At 45.8% G+C, this 23,436-nt stretch overlaps 1 protein-coding gene across 3 annotated transcripts in view; it reads left to right on the top strand.

Annotated features, from left to right (window-relative positions):
* The window catches only part of USP24 (ubiquitin specific peptidase 24), a 1,909,144-nt gene that overhangs the window by 880,259 nt on the left and 1,005,449 nt on the right, over positions 1 to 23,436 (top strand). For all 3 annotated transcript variants that reach the window (XM_086952711.1, XM_086952716.1, XM_086952707.1), the window contains exons 38-40: positions 473 to 534; positions 7,811 to 8,002; positions 18,514 to 18,631. In XM_086952711.1, the coding sequence (XP_086808837.1) occupies positions 473 to 534; positions 7,811 to 8,002; positions 18,514 to 18,631 (372 nt within the window). The remainder of the gene's footprint in view (positions 1 to 472; positions 535 to 7,810; positions 8,003 to 18,513; positions 18,632 to 23,436) is intronic.

Here is a 23,436-nt window from a genome sequence, read left to right as displayed (position 1 = left end):
CACATCCTTACTTAAGCTTTTAGAAACTAGAGGTCACTGTAATACAATCTTGAAAGACTATTTGGTTGACAATCTTGCCTCATTATCCAAATATGGAGATCCAGTTTTGACAACATTTTAGAAGATGAGATTATAAATGATGTTGCTTTTTGTGAGTAACAATGTTTTGGTTGTGTATTCTATTCTTATTGAGATTTGTCCTTCCCCTGCAAGTAGGCTTTCCAAAGATAGTCTTGGAAGATCTTTTTACTCCCCGCTAATACTGAGATCCTGGAGAACTTTTCTCCCCATGAAGGGCACGAACAGCACCCGCACAGGGTTAATATTATTTTTAGAGGGCTTAATCTTATTTCAAAGTATGATAAATGTGATAAATAATTATCTTATGAAGTGTAAAATTTTCTTATGTTGACTTAAAAATTAGGTGAGACCTGTGTCTGTTAATAACCTGTTCTGTTTTACATTTGTTTAGACTTTTATCCCAGTGTATGGAATACTTTGACCTGAGGTGCCAACTACTGGATGATCTAACATGTAAGTGTTCACAAAAATCAAATAGAAATAAGGACATTTTCTAGTATTCTAATTTTACACCCTGTTCTGTCACTTTTCAATGCCTGTACATTTGGGTTAGAAAGGATGAAAAGTGGTATGCAGATCTGTGATCTCCTGCTATTTGAAGTTCTTAAATGCAAGTAAAATCATTTTTGTTGAGACTTTCTTCAATCGTGGTCTGACTTGTTGAAACATCCATATGTACCTGGATAGGATTCTAGAAACATTTAGCACAGCTCAGGTTTCAGAGGTGTGCTGACATCTGCACTGGTGTTAACACAATTATGTATGTCCTGGGTTTTTGTGGGTTAACTAGAGGTAAATGCTATGGGACACATTTTGTGGCAAGCAGGTAAGATATAATATTCTACCTCTACGTACCAGCTACGTTTCTCAATTTGGGAAGTTTAATGCTGCGAAATACACTTTTTCAGTAAATGAGCCCATGATACATGTATGCTGTTATTAGAAGATGGTGCCTTTAAATGCCAGGCCAGTAATGCCCCTACTTTGAAGACAGTTAAACAACAGTTCATTGAGACTTTACTTGAATATCTGACCAGATGAATAGAGGGACAATGATTATTATTCCCCAGGAAATAACAAGTACTAAAGGAATTATTTCTTACAGAAGCATAGTTTATTATTTTACCTGCAAGGAATACGCTAGAAAATATTGCTATGTGCTCAGAAGCATAATCGCACAGTGGCAAGGAAAATGTTTTGAAACAAACCTGTACATATTGATGAAAAGGCAATAGCCCACTGAAAGAATGACAAGTACGGTTTAATCAGGAAAAAATGCCTGACTCGTCTAACTAGACAAATAATACTAGTCTAGCTGCCTACAGTGTTAATGGTGTTTGACTCCTAAATAACTGCAAGGGTCATCATTAGAACAGTTTGTATTGTGAGCTTTCAAGCAATATTCTGTCGAAACAATAACCAAAAATGCTAGGAACTGTATTGAGAGGACAGTATTGTACAGCAGAGGAAGAAACTCTTTGTTTGGTTAATGAAAACCGTAACAATGTTACATAAAAATATATATTTTGATAGGCATAATAATACACTTTAGACACACGTGACTTCCTTAAATAAGGATTAAAATAGCTGTTCACTATGATACAAAAGGTTTGTTTATATTTCCTGTTAAACTGATACACTTTTTAAGGCTAATTCATTATACTTTTAAAACTTTAGCAGCTTACAGTTCAGTTGAATGTCTAATGGATTAAGGCACGGAGTTATGGGAGCCCTACATGTCCTCATTTTCCTCTTTTCAAAGGCTAAAGGCAGGCTTCAGTAAAGTGACTTGTGCTGAATAGAATTATGGGCAAATGCAAATCAGATTAATTAATTCCTATTTTGCTTGACCACAAAGTCTACATGTTGTGGGGCCTTTGTATTTCCAGCTAGGTAGATCTGCTGTTGTTGGTAGGTCATCAAACCAGAGTGCCATCAGTTGTTTCTTGTAAATGACAGAGAATATGGTGCTTAGGTAGGGTGCTTGTTTTAATGAGTCATAGTTATTAATTACCATCTATGCGTGTGTTTGTCTGCTGAATGCTGTTTTATGTACTAGAAGTGATTGGAGTTTTGCCATTTTGCTTGCTATAATTCTAAAAAGGACCAACTTTTTTTCCCCACTCGTCTTCTAGCTTGGTGTTTTGGAGGGCTTTATGGAGAAAGTTATTAGATGATTCTTTATCTTTCTCAATTTTCATCCATAGTGTTTCGCTGAATTTCCATTGTTCTCGGTTAAGTTTTATTTTGTACCAGCTTTTTACAGTCAAAAACATCATTCCTACTGTTTTATTTATTAAACCAAATTCCACCCTCACCTGAGCTGGTGATACACTTTTTGGCAGCTGGAATGTCCGTTTATAGGTGGATACTTGTAGTTTGTTTAGTAATGCTGAGTCTGTTCCAAGTTGAGTTATGCTGCCATAAGTTAGTGTTGGCAGGAGCTAGTAGTGGCTAAACCAATAGACATGCCAGTTCTTTTGCTAGAGTGCTGAATGCGGATGATAATGCACATGCCCTATTTCCATATAGTTCTTTTGTGCTTGTTGATTGAATCTGTTGTCTAGATAGACTCCTAAATATTTGTAGTTTGGGACTTCCACCAACTTCTTGCCATTCATTCACATCTTGAGTTTGCGGCTAGATCTATTTTGTATCAGCATGGTTTTCGTCTTGTTTATATTGATTTACAGTTTGTTTATTGTTGCATAATTCTGCATTTCTGTCAGCACGCTCTGGGGACCTACTTGCGTGACGCTCATTAGTACAACATTGTTGGCGTAAGATCGGTGTGACGGCCCTAGTCGTGGGGGGTGGGTGTTGGTTTGGTCCAACCTCTGTGCTAGGTCACACGTATTGTACACAAATATCCTACTTTGCACAGCATCAAGTTGACCCTACTACACACTGAGAAAGGAAGTGTCTATTGAAAACCTAAACTTGTGAAATTAATCAAGGGAGAGCAATTAAAAATAATTATATATAGTGAAAATGGTGGCATAGTACAGAAGGTATCCTGTTTTCTGGAAGTAGAATGAATAATAGTAAATATTGTAATCATACTGGTATTAATCAGTAACCTGAATATCCGTTATTACCATGCATGCATTTACCACAGGTATAATACAACTTGACCTTTACAGCGCACTGTATTACATCGATGTACTTTACCACGCATTGTTCATAAAATACAATTCATATTAAAAAATATATGTATATGTGTTCGACGCATGTGTGACTATAGATGTTAAAGCTGTACATACTCCTGCAATCTAGTGTTTGGCCTGGATGTGTGCAAGTTGTTTTTCTTCGAAGAAGTCTTCTTGAGTCACAAGGCAGTGTGTGACTCAACCTCTTACTGGTAATGCACATGGGCATTGACACCATTGTTAGATTGTTTTCTTTCCACCATAGAGTTTGGATGTGTGTTGCCGAGCTCTGGATCAATGCCGTCATGGTTCTCTCTTTTGTTCTCCTTGGTTCCTCTTCCTTCTGTCGGTATTTTTAGCTATAACGGATTCGTTTTTGCTTGCATCGTCTTGACATGCACAGCTTTGTTGGGGAAGGTAATGGGGCACACTTCGATTCCTTGTAGGGGCCTACCCCTATGGACCTCACCCATTTGTTCACTTGGTGATCACCATGTCTTGCCTGTGATGGAATGGACGCCTTTTCATTACTATCCTCGGTGTTGTGCTGATACCACAGGGCAGATTTCCGGGTTTGTAAACTGGCTTGCAGTTCGTGGTGGACTGTGTACATTGGAGCATGGATGATCAATACTTATTTGCACATAGCTGGTCCCAAATTGAGATGGCATGGTCTGGTGGGGCAGTGGACTAATGCATCCACTATAGGGGATGTGTTTGACCTCATGGTCACGGGTTCTAATCCCGGCGGGTCCACTCAGCCTTTCATCCATCTGAGGTTGATAAAATGAGTACCATTGAGTTGGGTAACAATATACATCTGTTATTCAGCGCCTTGAGACCCTTGGGTGATACGTGTGCTTTACAAATACACATGGTATGTTATTGTGTGCAATAATAATAAAATTTGGATGCAGCCCCCTAGTAGTGACCAGTGGCTGAGGTGCTCTTTTTTACATGTCCTCTTTCTGACAGACATCTCTCCCAACCTATTGTTCTTCATTTATATTAGGTTTGGTTGTTAATTGTTATTTTTTCCCCAGAGCCCTCATCCATCAGGGTTGTTAATTATTGTACTATGTTGGGTGAAGTTCACTTTTGCTTGTTTTGCTAAATGTATCTGATAAAGAATACTAGCTGCAGATTCCTTAACGTAGAATTATCCCCAAGCGTGAGACTGGATCCGGAAAACTTTTCTGCCACATCATCCCTGTGCGCCGGTGGACAGCACTACGTGATTCCACCCTGACGTCGTCCGCGTCTGTGATGTCAGCGAGGATACATAAGACCCACCCCTGCACGTCTACATCAGTTTTTACTCTTTTCCGTGTGCAATGCGGATCCGGATTGTGTCCTCGCCAGTTTTCAGGCCTTCTCTTCTTCTCTTTTTTACGCTTTGGTGTTAGTGGAACAGTGTGCGAATGCCTTCGGGCTTCAAGACTTGTACCTCCTGAGCACGTCCCATGTCGACGACGGACCCTCATCCGATTTGCATGTGGTGCCTAGGTGAGCACCACGACTCAGAGGAGTGCAACGCCTGCCAGCACCTTAAGCCTAAATCACGGCTGGAGCGCCGCTCCTGCACCAGCTAGGGTTCTCCATCAATGTGCCGAAGTCACACCTGTGCCTCTCTCAGAAGCTCCTCTTTATCGGAGCGGTTCTAGACTCGGCGCAGTTTCGGGTTTATCCGCCCGAACAGCGGGTCAGGGATATTCAGGCTCTCATTCCACTCTTTCGGCCTTTATCCCGGATCTCGGTCAGGTTGACGCTGCGGCTTCTGGGGCTGATGGCCTCCTGCATCCTTCTGGTGCATCACGCCAGGTGGCGGATGCGTGCTCTGCAGTGGGACCTGAAGTTTCAGTGGGCCCAGCATCAGGGCAACTTGTCCGACCACGTCCTGATCTCGGAGGGCACTGCGAGACAGCTGCAGTGGTGGCTCACGGACCGCGATTGGGTCAGCGGCAGATCCCTCTCCCTTCCCCAACCGGAGCACGTAGTCGTGACGGACGCGTCCCTCCAGGGCTGGGGAGGCCACATGGGAGAGGCGGAGATCAGAGGCCTCTGGTCTCCGGCGGAGTCCCGGCTCCATATCAACCTTTTGGAGCTGCGAGTGATTCGTCTAGCACTGAAGGCATTCTTCCCCTCTGTCCGAGGGAGTGTAGTGCAGGTGTTCACGGACAACACCACCGCCATGTGGTACTGCAACAAATAGGGCGGGGTGGGGTCGTGGACCCTCTGTCAGGAGGATCTGCGCCTCTGGCAATGGCTGGAACATCAGGGCGTGACTCTGGTGGTTCAACCCCTGGCAGGTTCTCTGAACGCCAGGGCGGACGAACTCAGCCGCCGGTGCATGATTGATCACGAATGGCGTCTGAACTCTGCAGTGGGGAGAGCCTTGGTTAGATCTATTCACCACCGAAGAGAACGCGCAATGTCATCAGTTCTGCGCGTTGGAATTTCCAAGGCATCACTCGCTCGGAGACGCTTTTATAGTCGCGAGTGGAGTTGTGGTCTGTTGTACGCCTTTCCGCCTATACCACTTCTGCCCAGAGTGCTGAAGAAGATCAAGCGAGGCCGGGCCCAAGTCATCCTTGTGGCTCCGGACTGGGCACGGAGGTACTGGTATCCAGAGCTACTCAGTATGTCAGTCGATCCCCCGGTTCGTCTGCCTCTTCAGGAGGACCTTCTGTCGCAGCAGCAGGGGACGGTCCTCCACCCGAACCTGTCCAGCCTCCACCTCCATGCTTGGAGATTGAGCGGCGACAGTTGAGGCCATTTGACTTGCCTCCTGAAGTCTGTAACATCATTCTGGCAGCCAGGCGTCCCTCCACAAAGTCGGTATACGGCTGCAGGTGGAACAGATTTGTGGCATGGTGCATAGCAAAGGCTATGGATCCTCTCTCTGCCCCTCTTTCTGAGGTTCTTCTCTTCCTTCTTTCTCTGGCCCAGCAGGGCTCTGCTCTGGGCACTATCAAGGGCTATCTTTCTGCCCTTTCAGCCTTCTTGAAGCTGCCTGATTAGCCATCTTTGTTCAAGTCCCCTATTGTAAATCGATTCCTAAAAGGCATCACACACACATTTCCACCTGTTCCGTTTGTAATGCCTCAGTGGGACTTGAACCTTGTATTTACATTTCTGATGTGCGCTCCCTTTGAGCCACTTCACAACTGTCCTCTCCGCCTTCTTACACTGAAGACTGCTTTCCTGGTTGCCATCACCTCTGCCAGGAGAGTGAGTGAGCTCCAGGCCCTCTCTTGTACTCCTCCTTTCCTTTCTGTCCATCCGGACAAGGTTGTGTTGCGTACTAAACCATCTTTCCTGCCCAAGGTTGTCACAGCCTTCCACATCGGGCAGTCCATCACCTTGCCAACCTTCTTCCCGCCACCGCACCCCTCTAAAGAGGAAGAGCGGCTCCACCGTCTGGACCCAAAACGTGCGCTCTCATTCTACTTGGCTCGCACACGCCAGTTCCGGGTGGATGACCAACTCTTTGTTGGTTACGTGGGCGCGAAGAAGGGAAAGGCGGTACACAAGAGGACCATCTCCTGGTGGATCATCTTGTGTATCCAGGCATGCTAGTCCTTGGCTAGAAAGGAGCCCTCTGTTGGATTGCGGGCTCACTCCACCCGAGCCGCGGTGACAACTACTGCCCTGGGCCGGGGAGTGCCCTTGCAGGACATTTGCCAGGCAGCTACGTGGGCCTCGCTGCACACGTTTGCAAGACACTATTGGCTGGACAGTCAAGTCTGGAGGGATGGCTTCTTTGGCCGTTTCGTCCTCCAGGACTTTCTGGTGTGATTATTGGTTCGCAGACACACCACCGGGGTTGGTATTGCTGGGGTATCTATTCTAAGGTAAGGAATCTATCACTAACGTGTCTCTTTCAGATGCACAAGTTACTACTTGTGTAACGATATATCTGTAAGATACATTAGTTAGTGATAGATTCCTTACCGACCCACCCATCCACCCCATTCTGCGAACCGATATCTAGGGTTAAAGTCATCCCCTTTCAGGGCCCTAGTTTCAATGGCACCAGTGTTGGTTTTTAACACGGCTCAGCGCTTTTGGCGCGGAAAAGCTGTGGCTAAGAACTGACGTCAGCACGTGTAGGCGGCGTCTAAATACTCCGACGTCATCACGATGCCGACGACGGACGCGGAGCCGCAGACTACGCCTACCGACACACAAGGGTACTGCTACGCAAAAAAGTCCGGATCCAGTCTGACGCCTGGGGATATTCTAAGGTAAGGAATCTATCACTAACTAATGTCTCTCACAGATATATCGTTACACAAGTAGTAACTTGTGCTTTAAGCTTTATTTGACTCATGTCAATATTTTTGATCTACATTTTATTGTAAAGTGTACCTTGTCTATTGAATTCCTGCTAGTTAGGACCAGTTGCCTAGTGTAATACTTTTTGTTAAATCATTGTAATAGTTTCTCTTAATGTCACAAAACCTATTTTTTATTGTTGTGTTGTGTAGTATAAAATTGAGCTAAGATCGGATATTCTTTTGTAGTAGAAAGTTACCAGTTGACAGGGTGCCTCCTTTTAATTGTTTTTTCTTCTGTAGCTTCTGAAATGGATCAGCTGAGCTTGAGTCCAGCAGCCATGCTGGAAGATGAGATCACATGGCTGGATAATTTTGAGCCTAATCGTACAGGCGATTGTGAAACCAGTGAAGCTGACAACATATTATTAGCAGGACACCTCCGGCTTATTAAGACACTTCTTTCACTGTGTGGTGCAGAAAAGGAAATGCTCGGTGAGTATTTCCATTGGTCCTTTGGGTCAAGTTTTATAGAATTAAGTAGATGATTCTTTTTTGCAGGTTCCCTGCTACACACTCCACATGTAGAGAGCAGAAAACAACAAGTTTATATTTGCAATTTCTTTTTGTTAGATTTCATTACTCTTATGAATGATATTATAATATGGTGTCTTTAAAGAAAAGAGCTAGAATTTCCCTTTATATATCTAGACTATTGCATTCTTAGGACAGCTTGTTGCATAGTAGGTAAATAATGATCTGCAACAACTCAAAACTTTACGGTTGTAGACTGCTAATTCCACTGCGGGGGATTCAACCTTGTAGCTGTATCAGTCTCCCAGTTGGGATAGGGAAAACACCACTTTACTAATAACTAAAAGGCAATACATTATTATCGTTTGTTGCAGTGGTTAATTGAAATTGCAAGTGTGCCAGTAGAGGGACACTTTTAAATTGTTTGTTCATGAGCAGTATCAAACAGAATGACAGACTCCTTTTATTTATTAGGTTCTGACTTTCTTTAACATTTATTAAACCACACGCTTAGAAGGGTATCTTGGCACGGAAGGAACAAAGTTAATGATTAGATACAGTAGCACAAAAAGGATATGTGCAGAAAACAGTCATGTTTTAAGCAGCTTTCTGAAGTTTCAGCTTGTTCGATTTAGTATGTATTATGAGAAAGCCTGTTCCATGTCAGGAACTCTGCAGTTCTAAAAGACCCCCATGGGTCTCAGTGGAAAGTTACGAACCATTAGCCAACTTTGGTTCAGAGTTCTCAATAGTCCTCAATAGGAACGAAGGGGTGTACAATTTGTTTCGCAAGTGTAGAGATTACATTTCTGGTGTGTAGTAAACTGCTGTACGTGCTAGCCAGGCATTATAATAATCCAGGGCAAAGACAAGGAGATGATGGACGGAACAGTCCAGCCCGAACTGCGAAGCTATGTCTTCACTGGACCTGAAATAAGCATCATGGGACGAGTTTAGGGCTAACAGCCCTCAGTAGGGCTAACAGCCCTCATCAGCCGGGCTAGCTTGAAGCCAGTGGTAAAGTGAAACCGGTCCTACGATGCTTGTTTCCAGTCCAGGGAGGACCTGGCTTGGCAGTTCGGGCTGGACTGTTCCCATGAGGCACAGGGTCAAGACTGATTTGCATATCGCTGGGTTCAAACTGGAATGGCATTGTGAGCAAAACAACAAGGGTCTTAGGCCCAGATCTCTGTACTGGGGTAAATGTATGACATTGTTTTGCATTCTGTCCATCAACTGTTTTTGCATTTGTCACCCCGAGTGGGACGGGTATGCCCAGACGTGGGTCCTGTGCTCTCCATATCACTGGAATCAAGCTATCCTGGCTGAAGAGGGGTAAAACCCCAAAACCGGACCTAGGATGCTTGTTTCCAGTCCAGGGAGGACCTGGCTTGGCAGTTTGGCCTGGACTGTTTCTCATGAGGCACAGGGTCAAGACTGATTTGCATATGGTGGATTCAAACTGGAACGGCATGGAGAGCAAAAATACGATGGATTTAGGCCCAGATCTCTGTACTGGGGTGCATGTATGACATTGTTCTGCATTCTGTCCATCAACTGTTGTTTTTGCATTATAATAATCCAGACAAGATTAATTTGCTGTGGTGGAGAGAACAAAGAGTATTTACTTTACTGTATGACGTTAGAAATAGTCAAGATTGGGCACAGTTGTAATCTGCTCAGCTAATGTTAGTGCTGAGTCCATTTTTACCTCAAAACTTTCACCACTGAGGCTGGGCTTGACAGGGACATAGGGTGCATAACTAGAAGAATGACCAGAATTTAGAAGACTTAAAAGAATATTAAATCTGTCTTTCTACCATTCAGCTTTCAATGATTGTCATTCATTGAAGAATGGACTGTAAACACATATTCTATTAAGTTAGAAGCGGATGCCTATGGCTCTCTTTCCAGTGTAACAATATTTTGGGAATCAACTGCATGTAAAAAAATAAAGGTTGTACCCCAAAGACTGGAAAAGATAAGCCAGAAGGATCATGTAAAATGAAATTGTAAGGGCAAGAAGCGTTGCGGAACCTCCACATGACCGCGCTCTTATTGTAGACTCAGATGGTGTAGAAGAAATTCTGAATGCTCGATTTCTTTAAAAAAATCAGAAAGCCAAGACAAGACCAAGTCTTTGATTCTTAATCTGCAAGCCTAGTCAAAAAGAGTAAAGTGGCTTATAGTATCAAAAGTTGCTATAGGGCCATTAGAATAAAGGCAGCTTCAGTATGGGAGTATGTGGCATATTTGAGATAATTAGCCAAGGAAACCAAAGAAAGCTTGGTTCTGTGTCCTGACCGAAAGCAAATTTGAGCCAAATTTCAAAAAATTCGATCAGCTGTTGGGAGACCGCATTCTCTAAGAGTTTATTTAAAAGTGGCAATTGTGAAATAGGCCTGTAATTTAAAAAAATCTTCAGGATCACATTCATTATAACCAGAACCCCCTCTTATCTTGAAAACAAGTTCTCCATTTCTGGTGGTTCTCAGCACAATGGCAGCTATGACCCAATAAGGCTGCAGACTAGGAAGTTTAAAAAGGAAAAAAACAAGACAGCAGGCCTTTTCCATTGATGTACATGGGTTCTGCAACAACATGCTAGTATCTATCTGGCCCGCCCCAACGCTGCTCCAATTTAAAAAAGAGTTGAACGCTCACCTCTTTAAAAAACACTACATCATAATGTCATAACCGTCCATAATCCAACTACCTCTCCTATCACTCATTGACTTAATGTTTGTCTTCGTCCTCGTTCAGTGCTTCGCTCCCTTTATGCTACTTTCGCACAATGTAAATTACCACTACCAGTTTGATGGCCAATCCTTGATTTGTCCTCCACCTGAAGGTTTTTGCATAGAGGAGGTATTGTTGCTATCTCACAGTCATAGTCTATGGAGGTAAATGTCTACTCGTAGCTGGGCAGCTGGTTGATTTTTGTTAGATGATGTGCTTGGACGGTTAAAAACTCAAGCCACCCTCTGGCCTATGTAATCTTTTAGGTCAATGAGGGAAAGTAGGCAATGAAATCTGCTTATCTGTTAGAGATTATTAGTTACAGATTTCTTTCCTTAGGATTACCCCCAGGCGTCAGACTGGATCGGGAGAATTTTTCTTCAGCAATACCCCTGCGTGCCGGTAGGTGGAGTCGGTCGCGTCCGTCGTCGACGTCGTGGTCGGCGGGATGACGACTTGGTGCCTACTTAGATGCTGCCCCTGTGCGCTGATGTCAGTTCTTTCTTTTTCCACCCAGCCTAGCGCAGTGCCGGAGAGAGCATGCCCCTTAGTCATTTTTTTAATAAACTTTGTTGACTTTTGTCGACTTCTTTTTCTCGACTCTCCGACTCCTGGTGCGAGAGGGATGTTCCATTGTTTGACTGGATACAAGCCTTGTGACTCCTGTCACAAACTGATGTCTGTGATGGATCCTCACCTCGTGTGCCTCTGGTGCCTGGAGCGCGACCACGACCCGAAGTCATGCTCCGACTGTCAGGCCATGCATCCTTGCCTTTGCTGGAGGGGTCCCGAAACATTTTGGAGTCCTGGCTCTGCGTCGCTCCCGCTCGAGCGGAAGGTCTCGAGACCGGTCGCAGAGCCACCATACCCTGTTCAAGTCTTCGTGCTCCTTTGGTAAGTTGAAGCATGAGAAGAAGGCAGAGAAGCACCGTCACTCTTCGCCTCCTCCTTGTCGGTCGGCTTACGTGACGCAGGACCCAAAGCAACGACGCTCTAAGGCTCAATCTCCGGTGCCTGACTCCGAGACGACGCAGCGCCTCTCCCAGTTTCCAAGAGCCGGGGTGTCGCCTGCCCAGCTTTGTATGTTCTAAGAAGCCCTCTATTGCATCTTTGGGCAGCCCGACTCCTCCCCATGGAACTGGTTGGGGACCCTGGGCCTTCAATGCCAGCGGCTCCAGACCCGGCGCCGCAGGGTCCCCATGGATCCAGGCCTGGATCTGGATCGACGCCGGTCAACCTCACTCTGCATTCCGCGGCGCCACTCCCAGTGATGACGCCATCAGCTCCTGCCGTGCCCCGGGCCGATGCCGTCCCCAAGATGGATCCAGAGCCAGATCAACATCGGCCGATGTTGAATTTGGCGCTGGAGGGTACCTTTGGTCCCTTGTTCATCCCAGGTGTTCCATATCGCCCTCGGGGTGGTGGTGAGAACTGGGAGGGGTTGCTGGACCCTTTAATAGACCAGCTGGAAGAACTGGACTGGAGAGAGGAATTAGGTGATGCCAGTGGTCTGGATACCTCCCCAGACCATGGCATGGTTTCTCCCCTACCGTGGCTATGGAGGAGGGAGTGTCCTAAACAGTGGTGATGCGTAGGGCAGCCGTGGTTTTAGCCTGGAGCTCCTTGCAGTGGCAGTCAGGACTAATCTCCTGACAGAGGTGCTTCAACCAGCAGCAACTTCCTCTGAACCCCTCATGCCCTTCAATGAAGCCCTCACAGACGTCCTCCTGCGCACTTGGTTCAAGCCCAGCACAGGAGTTCCTATGGAACAGACAATTCCCCGCCACCACTGCCCAGCTCCAGGCGATCCCATTTTCCTCTTCCAACACCCTCCCCCCAAAAGCTTGGTGGTCCAAGCTTCTTCCTCAAAGGGTGCATTCCCTTTCACACCCCCAGATAGGTAATCCAAGAATCTGGATCATCTTGGGAAGCGTATGTTCTCTTCCTCCAGCTTGGTGCTGAGGTCCGTGTATACCGCATGCCTTTTGGATCTCTATAACCACACAATCTGGGATACGGTTGCGCATGTGCTTCCTCAGTGCCTGGGTGGAGTCCTGGGTATTCTCTCCCAGGTAGTGGAGAATAGGACGGGCGAAGCAAAATTCACAATCCGCTGTGGACTGGATACCGCAGCTTCTCTGGGTAAAACTATTTCAACGTTGGTAGCCCTGCGGCGCTACGCCTAGTTGAGGACGTCTGGTTTTCAGGGGATGTTAAAGCAACCTTGCTGCACATGCCCTTCGATGGGTGTTGCCTTTTTGGCGACAAGCCAGACTCTGCTCTTGTGGGTTTTACGGATTCTCGGGCTGCGGCCTGATCCTTCAGCCTCGGTGAGTCTTCCCGTCCCCCACAGTCCACCTTTCGTCTCTTTCGCGGCTACGGAAGGAGCACCCCACCTTTCCAGGGCCATCGGCGGCAGGATTCGCCATCACCTCCCCCACTGACAACCCATCACATCATATGTGACAAGGGTTAACCCAAAATAAGTCGCTGGGACCTGGGTAGCTGTCGTTATGAATAGAGGGGTCCCAGTGAGGGAGAGCAAATTAATTAGAAAAACAATCAAGTAAATCTCATAAACAAGAGTACCTCTATAATGTTTTATTCACATTATAGGAAAACGAGCATTATTGAGTATTCAAGAAATATATACAATTGTAATGGTACAGGTGCCCCGGGGGATGGAGGGGAAGTGATGTAGTGAAGGTAAGGTGGGGAGGGTTCTTTTGTGACAATAAAAAACACGATATTTATCCAGTAATATTGGAATACCAATGTTAAACAATATACAAAGCAAATGATTACTCAATGACAGAGTTTCAAGAAACATGCCCCCATGTCCATCATGAAAACGAATGGTGGGTTGAACGGGGCTGTCGGGGGGACGTGCGTCGACGTTTCGACCCTAATAAGCAGGATAAGTAAGATTCCTTGCAAGTGGGTCTTCTTCATGACGGGCAATAAGGTAGGGGCAGCCAACCTATTATTAAAAAAGGGAGGGGTAAGTTAATTATATAGTGGACAAGTCTAGATCTAGTTTAGGTGGGTAGGGTAGACAAAAAAGGACGTACCTGAGTACATCAGTGTAGGGATGAAATTAATCCCAGTGAAGGTCGGTGACACAAGTTCAATTACCTTAAAAAGGAATCATAATAATAACCATTAGAATAGTAAAATAACGATCAAATCCAACAATTTGTAAGGATAAAGTCAGGGACCTACTGATGAAGTGAAGTCCGGAGTTCCCGTAATAGATCCATTTGCTGGACGGGGGACCACTCGAACAATCTATCAGAAAGGTGGAACATCATTTAGATACAGGCCGCTAAGAGCCGGGGCTTGATTATAAAATTAGGTTAAAGCGGGACTTACCGAATGGGTTTGAAGTCCGCTCGATTGGTGAAGAAACGCTGAATAAATCAGGTGAAGTGTCTATGGGGTGAATAGACAAACAAATGCGTCATTAACGTTATTCGTTATGTGACGGTGGATCTCATCTCAAAAAGTTACGGACATTTGGGTCAGCGCGCTTACCAGTCGGCAAGCAGCTCGGCGTCTTAATCTGGGATCCTCGAGGCGGCCGAGGAACTTCCTGGTATTCTAGAAGTCATGGCAACCAAGGTCACGTGTGGTAGACCTGGAAGACAGACTCGTGGCGTTGATCCGTTACCTGGGTAACCGGAAAGCTATCGTCAAGAAACGTGAATTACTACGTTGTGACCAATTAGAGGCTTCTAATTAAAAAACTGGGATTGTTTTTAAGGGGCAGCAACATTATTGGAGATATTATTAATGTATGGCCCCATAGAGAGTAAGTTAAATAAAGTCCGTAATGATTAGAAGGGCATACAAAACAGTAGCGGTGACTGCCCGGTATGTTCGATAATGACCAATTGAGTCACACATGGGAGATAACATTAGTAGTACATTCATATTATCATTGCAACATATTTACGTGAAAAACATTTAGCGAGCAGCAAGTCTGGTGGTAAATCAACAGTCACGTATTATGATGTTTTCATTGACACCATACTGCGTACCTATCACATGATGGTAAGGCGGTTTGTGTCAATAGTAGATAATCAATATGAAAACATGTAATGTAAAAAGTTGTCAAAAAACTTATAAGTGCGATCCCAACTGTATCATTGGGAGTCAGTCTATTCTTCAACATCATACCGCGTACCTGTCACACGACGGTATAGGCAGTTACACTCTGTGCGTGTATCGAACTAGAATCATATGTTAGAAAGAGGAAACATAATACAATGGATGTGTACATTACAGGATCATTAAATAATCTCACCATTGATGATTATGCTAAAGGGTCACTAAACATGATACAGAAGTTAGTGATGCTAATCAGAGTAAGGTGGCAAGTTGTGAGAATGAACTATCATGTTCGTTCAACCCTGATTGGATGGAGTCGAAGTAAAACATCCACTTCAATTCCCTGATATTCAGTATGTTGGAAATGTTTCCCCCCCTGGGACCAAGATTGATTTTCTCAATCACGGTCCAGTTGAGACTCTCAGGTGGGTGTTGAGCTGATCTAAAGTGTTCAACTAGTGGTGCACCCAACACTTCACATCTAATGCGGCTCATATGTTGTAGGACCCGCTGTTTGATTTTCTGTTGGGTTTGCCCAATATAGATAAAATTACAGGGGCAAACCATCACATAGATCACAGTTGATGTGTTGCAATTGGTTAGAGTCTTCAATCGGATTTTATTCGAGTTGTGCACGAATTCTTTTGTCTGTATGCAACTATCACAGGCTTTGCACTGACCGCATTTGAAGTGGCCAATGGCTGGTTCCAGATTCCAAAGGGATCTGATGGTCAGCTCCTCCTTCGTTGTAAGGAGCGAACGTACCACATAATCCTTCACACTCTTAGATTTCTTGAAGGCATGTAGTGGGGTGCCAGGATGGTTGATGTCATCCGCAACCAATTGCCAGTGATGGTTGACAATCTTTTTGATTACATTGCTCTTGGTTGAGAAGGTCGTCACACATACAATACGGTCTTCCTGTGTGTTATTGGGATCTTTTGTCTTTAAGAGCTCCTCACGTGGGTAGAACCATGCTCTTTTTCGTGCTTTGGTCACAAGTCTTTTAGGGTAGCCCCGGGCTTTTAAACGGTCAGCAAGATCTTCCGACTGTTGGAAGTAATGTTCCTTAGTGGAGCAATTTCTACGGACACGTAAAAACTGAATAAATGGGAGGTTGTCTCGTAGAGCCCGAGGATGGTGACTGTTGTACTGCAGAAGGGAGTTCCTCTCAGATGGTTTTCTGTACAATGTAGTCAGAAGTTGCCCCTGGTGTTGGTAGATAGTAATGCCCAAGAAATTAATACTCTGGTTATCAGATTGAATGGTGAACCGTAGGTGCTGTGATTGTTGATTCAGCCAGTGATGAAATTCATTAAGTGTGGCAGAGTCACCTTTCCAGATTATTAAAATATTGTCTATATAACGAACCCAGATGTGGAGATGGTTGTTGAAAGGATTGTTGGTGTTCAGTATGTTATTATCCTCGAAGGCTGCCATATATAGAATGGCTACGTCCGGGGCAAAGGGAGCCCCCATTGCCACCCCCTGAGTTTGTAGAAAGAATTCATTCTTGAAGGTGAAAAAGTTCTTAGTCATTGCAATCCGAAGTAGGGATATAATGAATTCAGATGGTACTCGCATGGGTGCTGGTCTGGATTCCAAGTATCTCATAATGACTGTTAGAGCTTCCTCCTGTGGGATGCTAGTATATAAGGATACTACGTCACATGTAACCAGTAATTGTTCCACAGGGTCAAAGGGTAAGGTTTCAACTAGGTTTATCGTTTGTAAAGTATCCCTTAGATATGTTCTGGTCGCCTCTGCCAAGGGTTTGAGAAAAAAATCAATATATCTACCTAGTGGTTCTAGTATGGAACCACAACCCGAGACAATCGGGCGTCCAGGTGGATTGGACATATCCTTATGGATTTTGGGAAGAGTGTATATCGTTGCTAACCGTGGGTGAGGTTGATTGAGATAGTCAAATTCGAGTTTTGATAGGAAACCGAGGTCCAGTCCAAGTTTCGTGATTTCCAAGATCTCACGTGCTATTGCTTGTGAGGGATCAGAGCGTAGCCTGTGATAGCTAATTCCATCAGTTAGTTGGCGTTGGATCTCCAATTCGTACTTCTTGATGTCTTGAATTACGATGGCACCGCCCTTGTCGGCTGGTTTGATCACAACCTCTGTGTTCTTGGCCAATGATTGAAGAGCGTCCATTTCAGTTTTGCTGGTATTATACCTAGTGTAAGTATGATTCGTTAGAGTCTAATTCACATCCCTCCACACAACTGCCTCATAGGCCAGGATTTTATTGGTCATGGTACATGATGGTGGAACGAAGGTTGAGGGGACCCTTAAGTTCGTACAGGATGGGTTAGTATACGGGCCCGCATTTCTGAAAAAATACTTGAGTCTGACCTTCCTGAAAAATTTGTACAGCTCAGTGCGAACTGTAAAGGGGTCAGGTCTGCTTGTGGGGACATATGATAGTCCTCTGTTCAATGCACGTGTTTCTTGTTCATTCAGGGTGTAGTCTGAAATATTCACCACAGGGTTCATGGTGGCTATTTGAGTTACCAGCGGTATGTCTTGTTCCGTGTGGTTCTCTCTCCGTGCTGTTCCTGCTGGAAATGAACCTGTTTGGACGTTTGGCCTCGTCCAGAGTCCCAGTTGGTGTTCTGGTTCTGTCCACGAGATTGACCTCTGTTGGAGAAATTGCCTCTGCCTCTCGGGGGGCGCCATGTTGCGTTTCGTTCGTTCGAAGGAGCTACTCTCTCCCCTTCGAGACTGCCCCTCCCTCCATGCCACTGTCCTTCGATCGCATGTCGGAGGATCATTTGACGCTTCTCCGCCAAGAAGTCTCTGCTCTCTATTCCCTCTACTTTCTTGTGTGCAATAAGGACAAGGGCCTGCATCCTATCCTAGACTTCAGGGCCCTCAACTGCTTCCTCCAGAAGGAGAAGTTCAAAATGCTAACCTTGGCTCAGGTCCTGTCTGCCCTCGACCCCGGAGACTGGATGGTGGCGTTGGACTTGCAGGATGCCTATTTTCACATCACCGTCCTGCCAGCCCACAGGCGTTACCTACGTTTCATGGTAGGCTACGAGCATTTTCAGTTCAGTGTGCTCCCCTTCGGCCTTACCAGTGCCACTTGGGTGTTCACAAAAGTGATGTCCGTTGTCGCAGCTCATCTGCGCAGATGAGGGGTTCCAGTCTTTCCCTATCACGACGACTGGCTGTTGAAGGCAGGCTAGCCCCATGCTCCACTATGGATGTTTGTTCACTTCCATTATGGTGTCTGGCAAATCTGCAATCAAATTCAAAACACCACCTAGGGATGCTGGAATTATATTGCTGAAATGGTATTGCTGAAATTTCTAGTTGCAGACTGAAGTTTGGAGAGAACATTCACAATGAGAGAATGGTATGTAGCCATTAGAAAGGATGTTACTGAAGGTAACTTACTTTTAGTTTTGATTATGAAAGTAGTTGAAACTCGCACTAAATTGACGCTATATTATGAATTTCCCTCACGTACTCTCAGCTCTTTAATTTTTTTTAACAGTCAAATCTGTATGAAAAAAATGTTTTAAAGCACTAATATGTGAGTTCATTATGCTGCTGTCATTTGTTGAAATAATGTTTTTTACCTAAGCTGCTTATGTGTTATGTTTCAGGCCCTTCTATGATTAAACAGTTATTGGAGGATTTCCTTTTCCGTGCTTCAAGAATCATTCTGAACAGTCATTTACCAGCTGGTAGTTCTGCCATCAGTCAACAGGATTTTCATCCAAAGTATGATATTTATAATTATTTATTGTGATTATTTTGCTTATTTTTTTTGTCATGACGATTTGTAAGAGACCAGCTCTGCTAGTATATTGCTCTGAATTTGTATGTTGGACTAGGCTGGAATATGCTACATTGGGGCTCATCTACACAATTTGAATTAATGGGAATTTTCATCCAGCTCTTCATTTGCCCGCCTTTTCTCAGAATGAAATAAGAGCTTTCTTAATTATATGTTCTTTTAGTCTAGAAGATTCATTTTTTGTCATAAAAGGAGACCTAGCTCTGCATTTCTGATGTACAATAGAGATGTTGACCATTTTTTGTTTTTTACTCTGCTGAATGCAGTTTTGATGTCTGCCTCCTGTCAGCCTTTTGCTCAACAGCAAACCTGATATCCTTACTCCTTGGCCGGGGGGGTTGGAAAATGTGCTAGCATCCAATGTTCCTGATGTGGTCTTGGTCTTATCAGCAGCCAAGTGTTGTCTTTAATCATCAGTGGTGTGTCTAAAAAACGAAATGATCATCCGGAAATGCTCAGATTGTCAGATAGATCAAAGTTAATCTGTTGTTTCTCAATCTCATAAAGAACAATCCTTAACCTCCCCAATTGAAATTTAATAGCTTTTACGGATCCTCCATGGTCTTATGTTTGACTAAGCCACTTCTATTGCCAATTCATGAAATTCTTCTGTTGCTGTACAGGATTCTGCCTTTTAACCCAACTACAAATTAGTTGCAGTGTATTTCTGTTAAAGACTAATGACCGCAGATTCCTCTCCTATTAATGATTTCCCCTGTGGTCAAGCTGGATCCGGAAAATCTTCAGCACCCCTGTGTTACCAGTCGGGTGGCGCCAGTGGCTCCCAGTCAACATCATTCCACTCTTGATGTGAGGCGTGGACCTGTATAGGCGCCACCCTTACGCACCAACATCAGTTTCTTTCTTTCTGTGCCTACGTATGCGGATCCAGAGCTACACTTCATTTTTTGAGACAGTTACATTCTTCTATTTCTTCAATATTCAAGGGAAATATGTCTCCCAAGTCTATTGTATTTAAACCATGTGGAGAATGTCACAAAGCAATATGACTGTCCTGCATATCATTTGCATATCATTTGCTTGTGGTGCCCAAGGTCGGATCACAAATCGAAGGCTTACAGTGATTGAGCCTTGATGCACCCTAAGGTCGTTTGAGACTGAGAAGCTCTTGTCAGCTAAGCACTTCAATACCCCACTCCATAATTGGTCACGGCCCAATGGTTGGGTCTGCTCCCAATCCTGAGGTTGTTTTTCCCGCAACCAGTCTTTATCCAGCTCAAAGTGCTCAGGCAAATTCAATAAGGTAGCCCCTTCCCACCTCTCTTGTTCTCCTGAAAATGTGCAAGGGTTTCATTGTGCCTTCAGGTCGCATTCCCAAAGTCACTCTATTTAACCCCTTCCAGGCTCATGACGAGCTGGGCTCGTCATGGTGTAGCCTCCTCAAACACTGATGACGAGCCCAGCTCGTCATGAACAATGGGTTTTACAAAATATCAGCATGGGTGCAGAATTCCACTAGCACGCATGTGGTTAAGGGGTTGATTCCAACCCTGGAATTTCCAGGCATTGACAACATTGCAGCAAATAGGACTTCCACGTTACTGTGCTGCACATTTGTTTGCATGTTACTGACTCCCTTTGGTGGCCCTGTGGGACCCAAGGTGTATAGAGGCCTTTCAACTGGGCTTCTGCTGGTGGGTCTGCCCTCAGCGCCAGTTTTGCCTTCTAGAACTGCTCAGGTCTCTAGACCCATCCCACTTTTAATTCGTGTCTGGCCCCACAGCCAACACTGTAACACGATCTGCCGATGCAAGCACCATTGACTTCGGACAACGACGACCAATCCATAGTGCTGTCCAATGCAGAGATGGAGCCTTGTGCTCCATTATCTGAGCTGCTACCGCTTCTCCACCCTAGTTTCAGACAAAGTGCCTCTACCTACTAGAAGGGCTCAGGTTTTCCATGAGTTATTCGGCACAGATAAGGGAGGCTGTGATGTTGGGATAAGATTTCCAACCTTATCAAGAGGACAACTGGTATGAGTATCTCTAGGATGCCAGTGGTTTGTATACCTACCCAGACACTGGTTCAGTTTCTCCCTCAGGGCCCTCTACGGAAAACAGTGCCTGTTTTGTTATGGTTATGGCAGCAGAGGTCCTTGATCTTCTTTACTTCTCCCTCAGGAGGTACAAACTAATTTTCTGACCGATGTGGTGCCACCTGGCCAGATGAGTTATGAGACTCCACTCCCATTCAATGAGGCTCTTGGGATACAAACTTGGGTACCTCGGACAAACATTGCTTGTGTCCAATTGTGATTTGCCAGGCACCATCATTCTGTTCTAAGCAACTCCGCTTTACTCACTAAGCACCCCATTCCTGAAAGCCTTGTGGTGCAGGCTTCGGCCAACATAGGGAACTTGGACACTCATCCCACTACTACCCCTGACAAGGAATCGAAGAAGATGGAGAACTTTGGTATGGGGTTTCTTTACAAGTTTAACCCTTTGTGTAGTGAATACCAGCTGTCTTTTATGATGGTGTTCTCATGACTTGTGGGACTCTGTGGCCTGGAAGACACCAGAGCCATTCATTTTCAGGCTATGCAAGATGGTCATGATGCAGCCAAGTTCACCATCCTCTGTGGTCTGGATACCACTGATTTCTTTGGGAGGGCTATTGGCACTAGTATAGCTATTCGCAGACACACATGGATGCGGTCCAGTAGCTTTTTGGGAGGCATTCAGGCCAGTCTTTTGGACAGGCTTTTCAATTGCTCCTAGATCGAGCAAATTCAGCCCTGGAACACTCCTAGAGCATTTCTGCTCCTCTGTGCCTGCCGCATTTGCAGTTTCACCCCTCTTTGGGCCTTTGGTAGGGGCTTCCAGTGGCTCCAACAGCCCCAGCAGGTGCAGCAATCCCCACAGCCCTTTCGCAGCCACAGTACCCCTGCCTCGGCACTCCCAGCTGCTGCCCACTCCAAGCCTCTTTAGCATGCCCTTTGCAGTGCAAAGCTGCCCTGTCAGAGGCCAGATCAGATACTCTCTGCCAGGATGATAAGTGATACAGTTGAGTAAGTGGGTTTTGAAAATTGTTCAGCGGGGTTACGCTTTACCAGTTTTCGAACCCAGCAGCACCTTCTGCCATTCTCAAAATTGCTGTTTTTTTCCAAAGAAGCCATACAGAGGGCGCTGATGCCAGAAGTTGGTTGTTGTTATGCACGTTACTTATGGGTACCGAGAAAAAAGTACTGGGACCTCCATCCATAATTGACCTTCACCATCTCAATGCCTTCCGGGAAAAAAAGGCAAGTTTAAAATGCTCACCCTAGCCCAGGTCTTGCCTGCCTTCAACACTAGAGACTTCATGCTAGCACTGGACCTACAGGATGATTATTTTCACATGCCTTTCATGCAGGCCACAAGCATTACCTGCTGTTCACAGTAGGCCATGAGCATTTGCAGTTCTCTGTGCTCCACTTTGGCCCTCAGGTAATCACAAAAGAAAAGTGATGGTGGTGGCGGCAGCACCTCTTTGGAGCTCAGGGGTCCTAGTTCTCGCCTACCTTGTCAAGTGGTTGTTGAAGGCGGGTTCGCCCCAGGCAGTCGCCACTCACCTCAAGATTACGGCAAACCACTTAAAATTATTGGTGTTCATATGCCAAAGACACACCTGGCTTCCCAGACGCTCCCCTTCATTGGACCCATTCTGGACACAGTGCAGTTTTGCGCCTATCCCCTGGAATGGAGAGTCTAGGTAATTTGGGCTATGATCCTGTTATCTGATAGAGACAACTAGCCGCTGGTTCCTTCACATAGAATTATCCCCAGACGTGAGACTGGATCAGGAAACATTTGCCACAAGATCCCTGTGCTCCGGGGGGCGGGGCGACATCACGCGACTCCAACCAGGCGTCATCCGCATATGTGACTTCAGCGAGGTCACATAAGACCGGCCCTGGCGCGCTTACATCAGTTTTTTCCTTTTCCGCGTGCAACGCGGATCCGGTCCTTGCTACGGACCTGTTTGGGGGGCCCCTTTTTCCTCCATTTCGTTTGTGGAACAGTATGCGACTGCCTTAGGGTTTCAAAACTTGTACGTTTTGTTGGCGTCTTATGTCGGCGACAGACCCGCACCTCATTTTTATGTGGTGTTTGGGGGAGGATCACGGCACCACTGACTGCGAGACCTGTCTACAGTTGAAGATGAAGTTGCAGCGGGAGCGCCGCATGAAACTTCTCTCAGCGTGTCTCTCCAGGTTGACGTCCTCTTCACGGTCTGCTTCGGGGGACGGCTTCAGATTCGGCTGTGGTCGTCGTCTTCGCCCTTCTCCGATGTCACGTGAGCGTCGCTCTCCGGTGGGCAAATGCCGCAGTTTGTCCCCGGCGGCTCGTTTCCGGCCTGCTGGCGGTGTAGACTCTCCGCGGGGGTTGCGGCCCCGCGTTTCGTCCTATCCACCTTTTCCCTGTGTGGGGGCGTCAAGACTCCAAATGGAGACAAACGTGGCGGCTCTGCAGGCCTTGCTGGCATCTCCCCCTCCTTCCCCTTCTGGGGCGTCAGTGGACCCCTCGCCTTGCGCAGGGCCCTCCGTGGCGCCGGCGGCTCCGGCCCCGGCGCCGGCGGCTCCGGCCCCGGCGCCGACTGGTTCGGATCCAGACTTAGAGGGTGTGGTGCTGTTGGGGTGCTGTAATGACCCGATTTTTAACAATAATCGGGACATGCAAGCTCATTCCTCTTGGGACCCAAAAGATACAGCACTCCACACGTG

This window comes from Lissotriton vulgaris, chromosome 1_1 (genome assembly GCF_964263255.1).
Source record: "Lissotriton vulgaris chromosome 1_1, aLisVul1.2, whole genome shotgun sequence".
Lineage (NCBI taxonomy): Eukaryota > Metazoa > Chordata > Amphibia > Caudata > Salamandridae > Lissotriton > Lissotriton vulgaris.
Note: the sequence above shows the minus strand (reverse complement) of the source record. Positions and strands in the feature narration are given on the sequence as shown.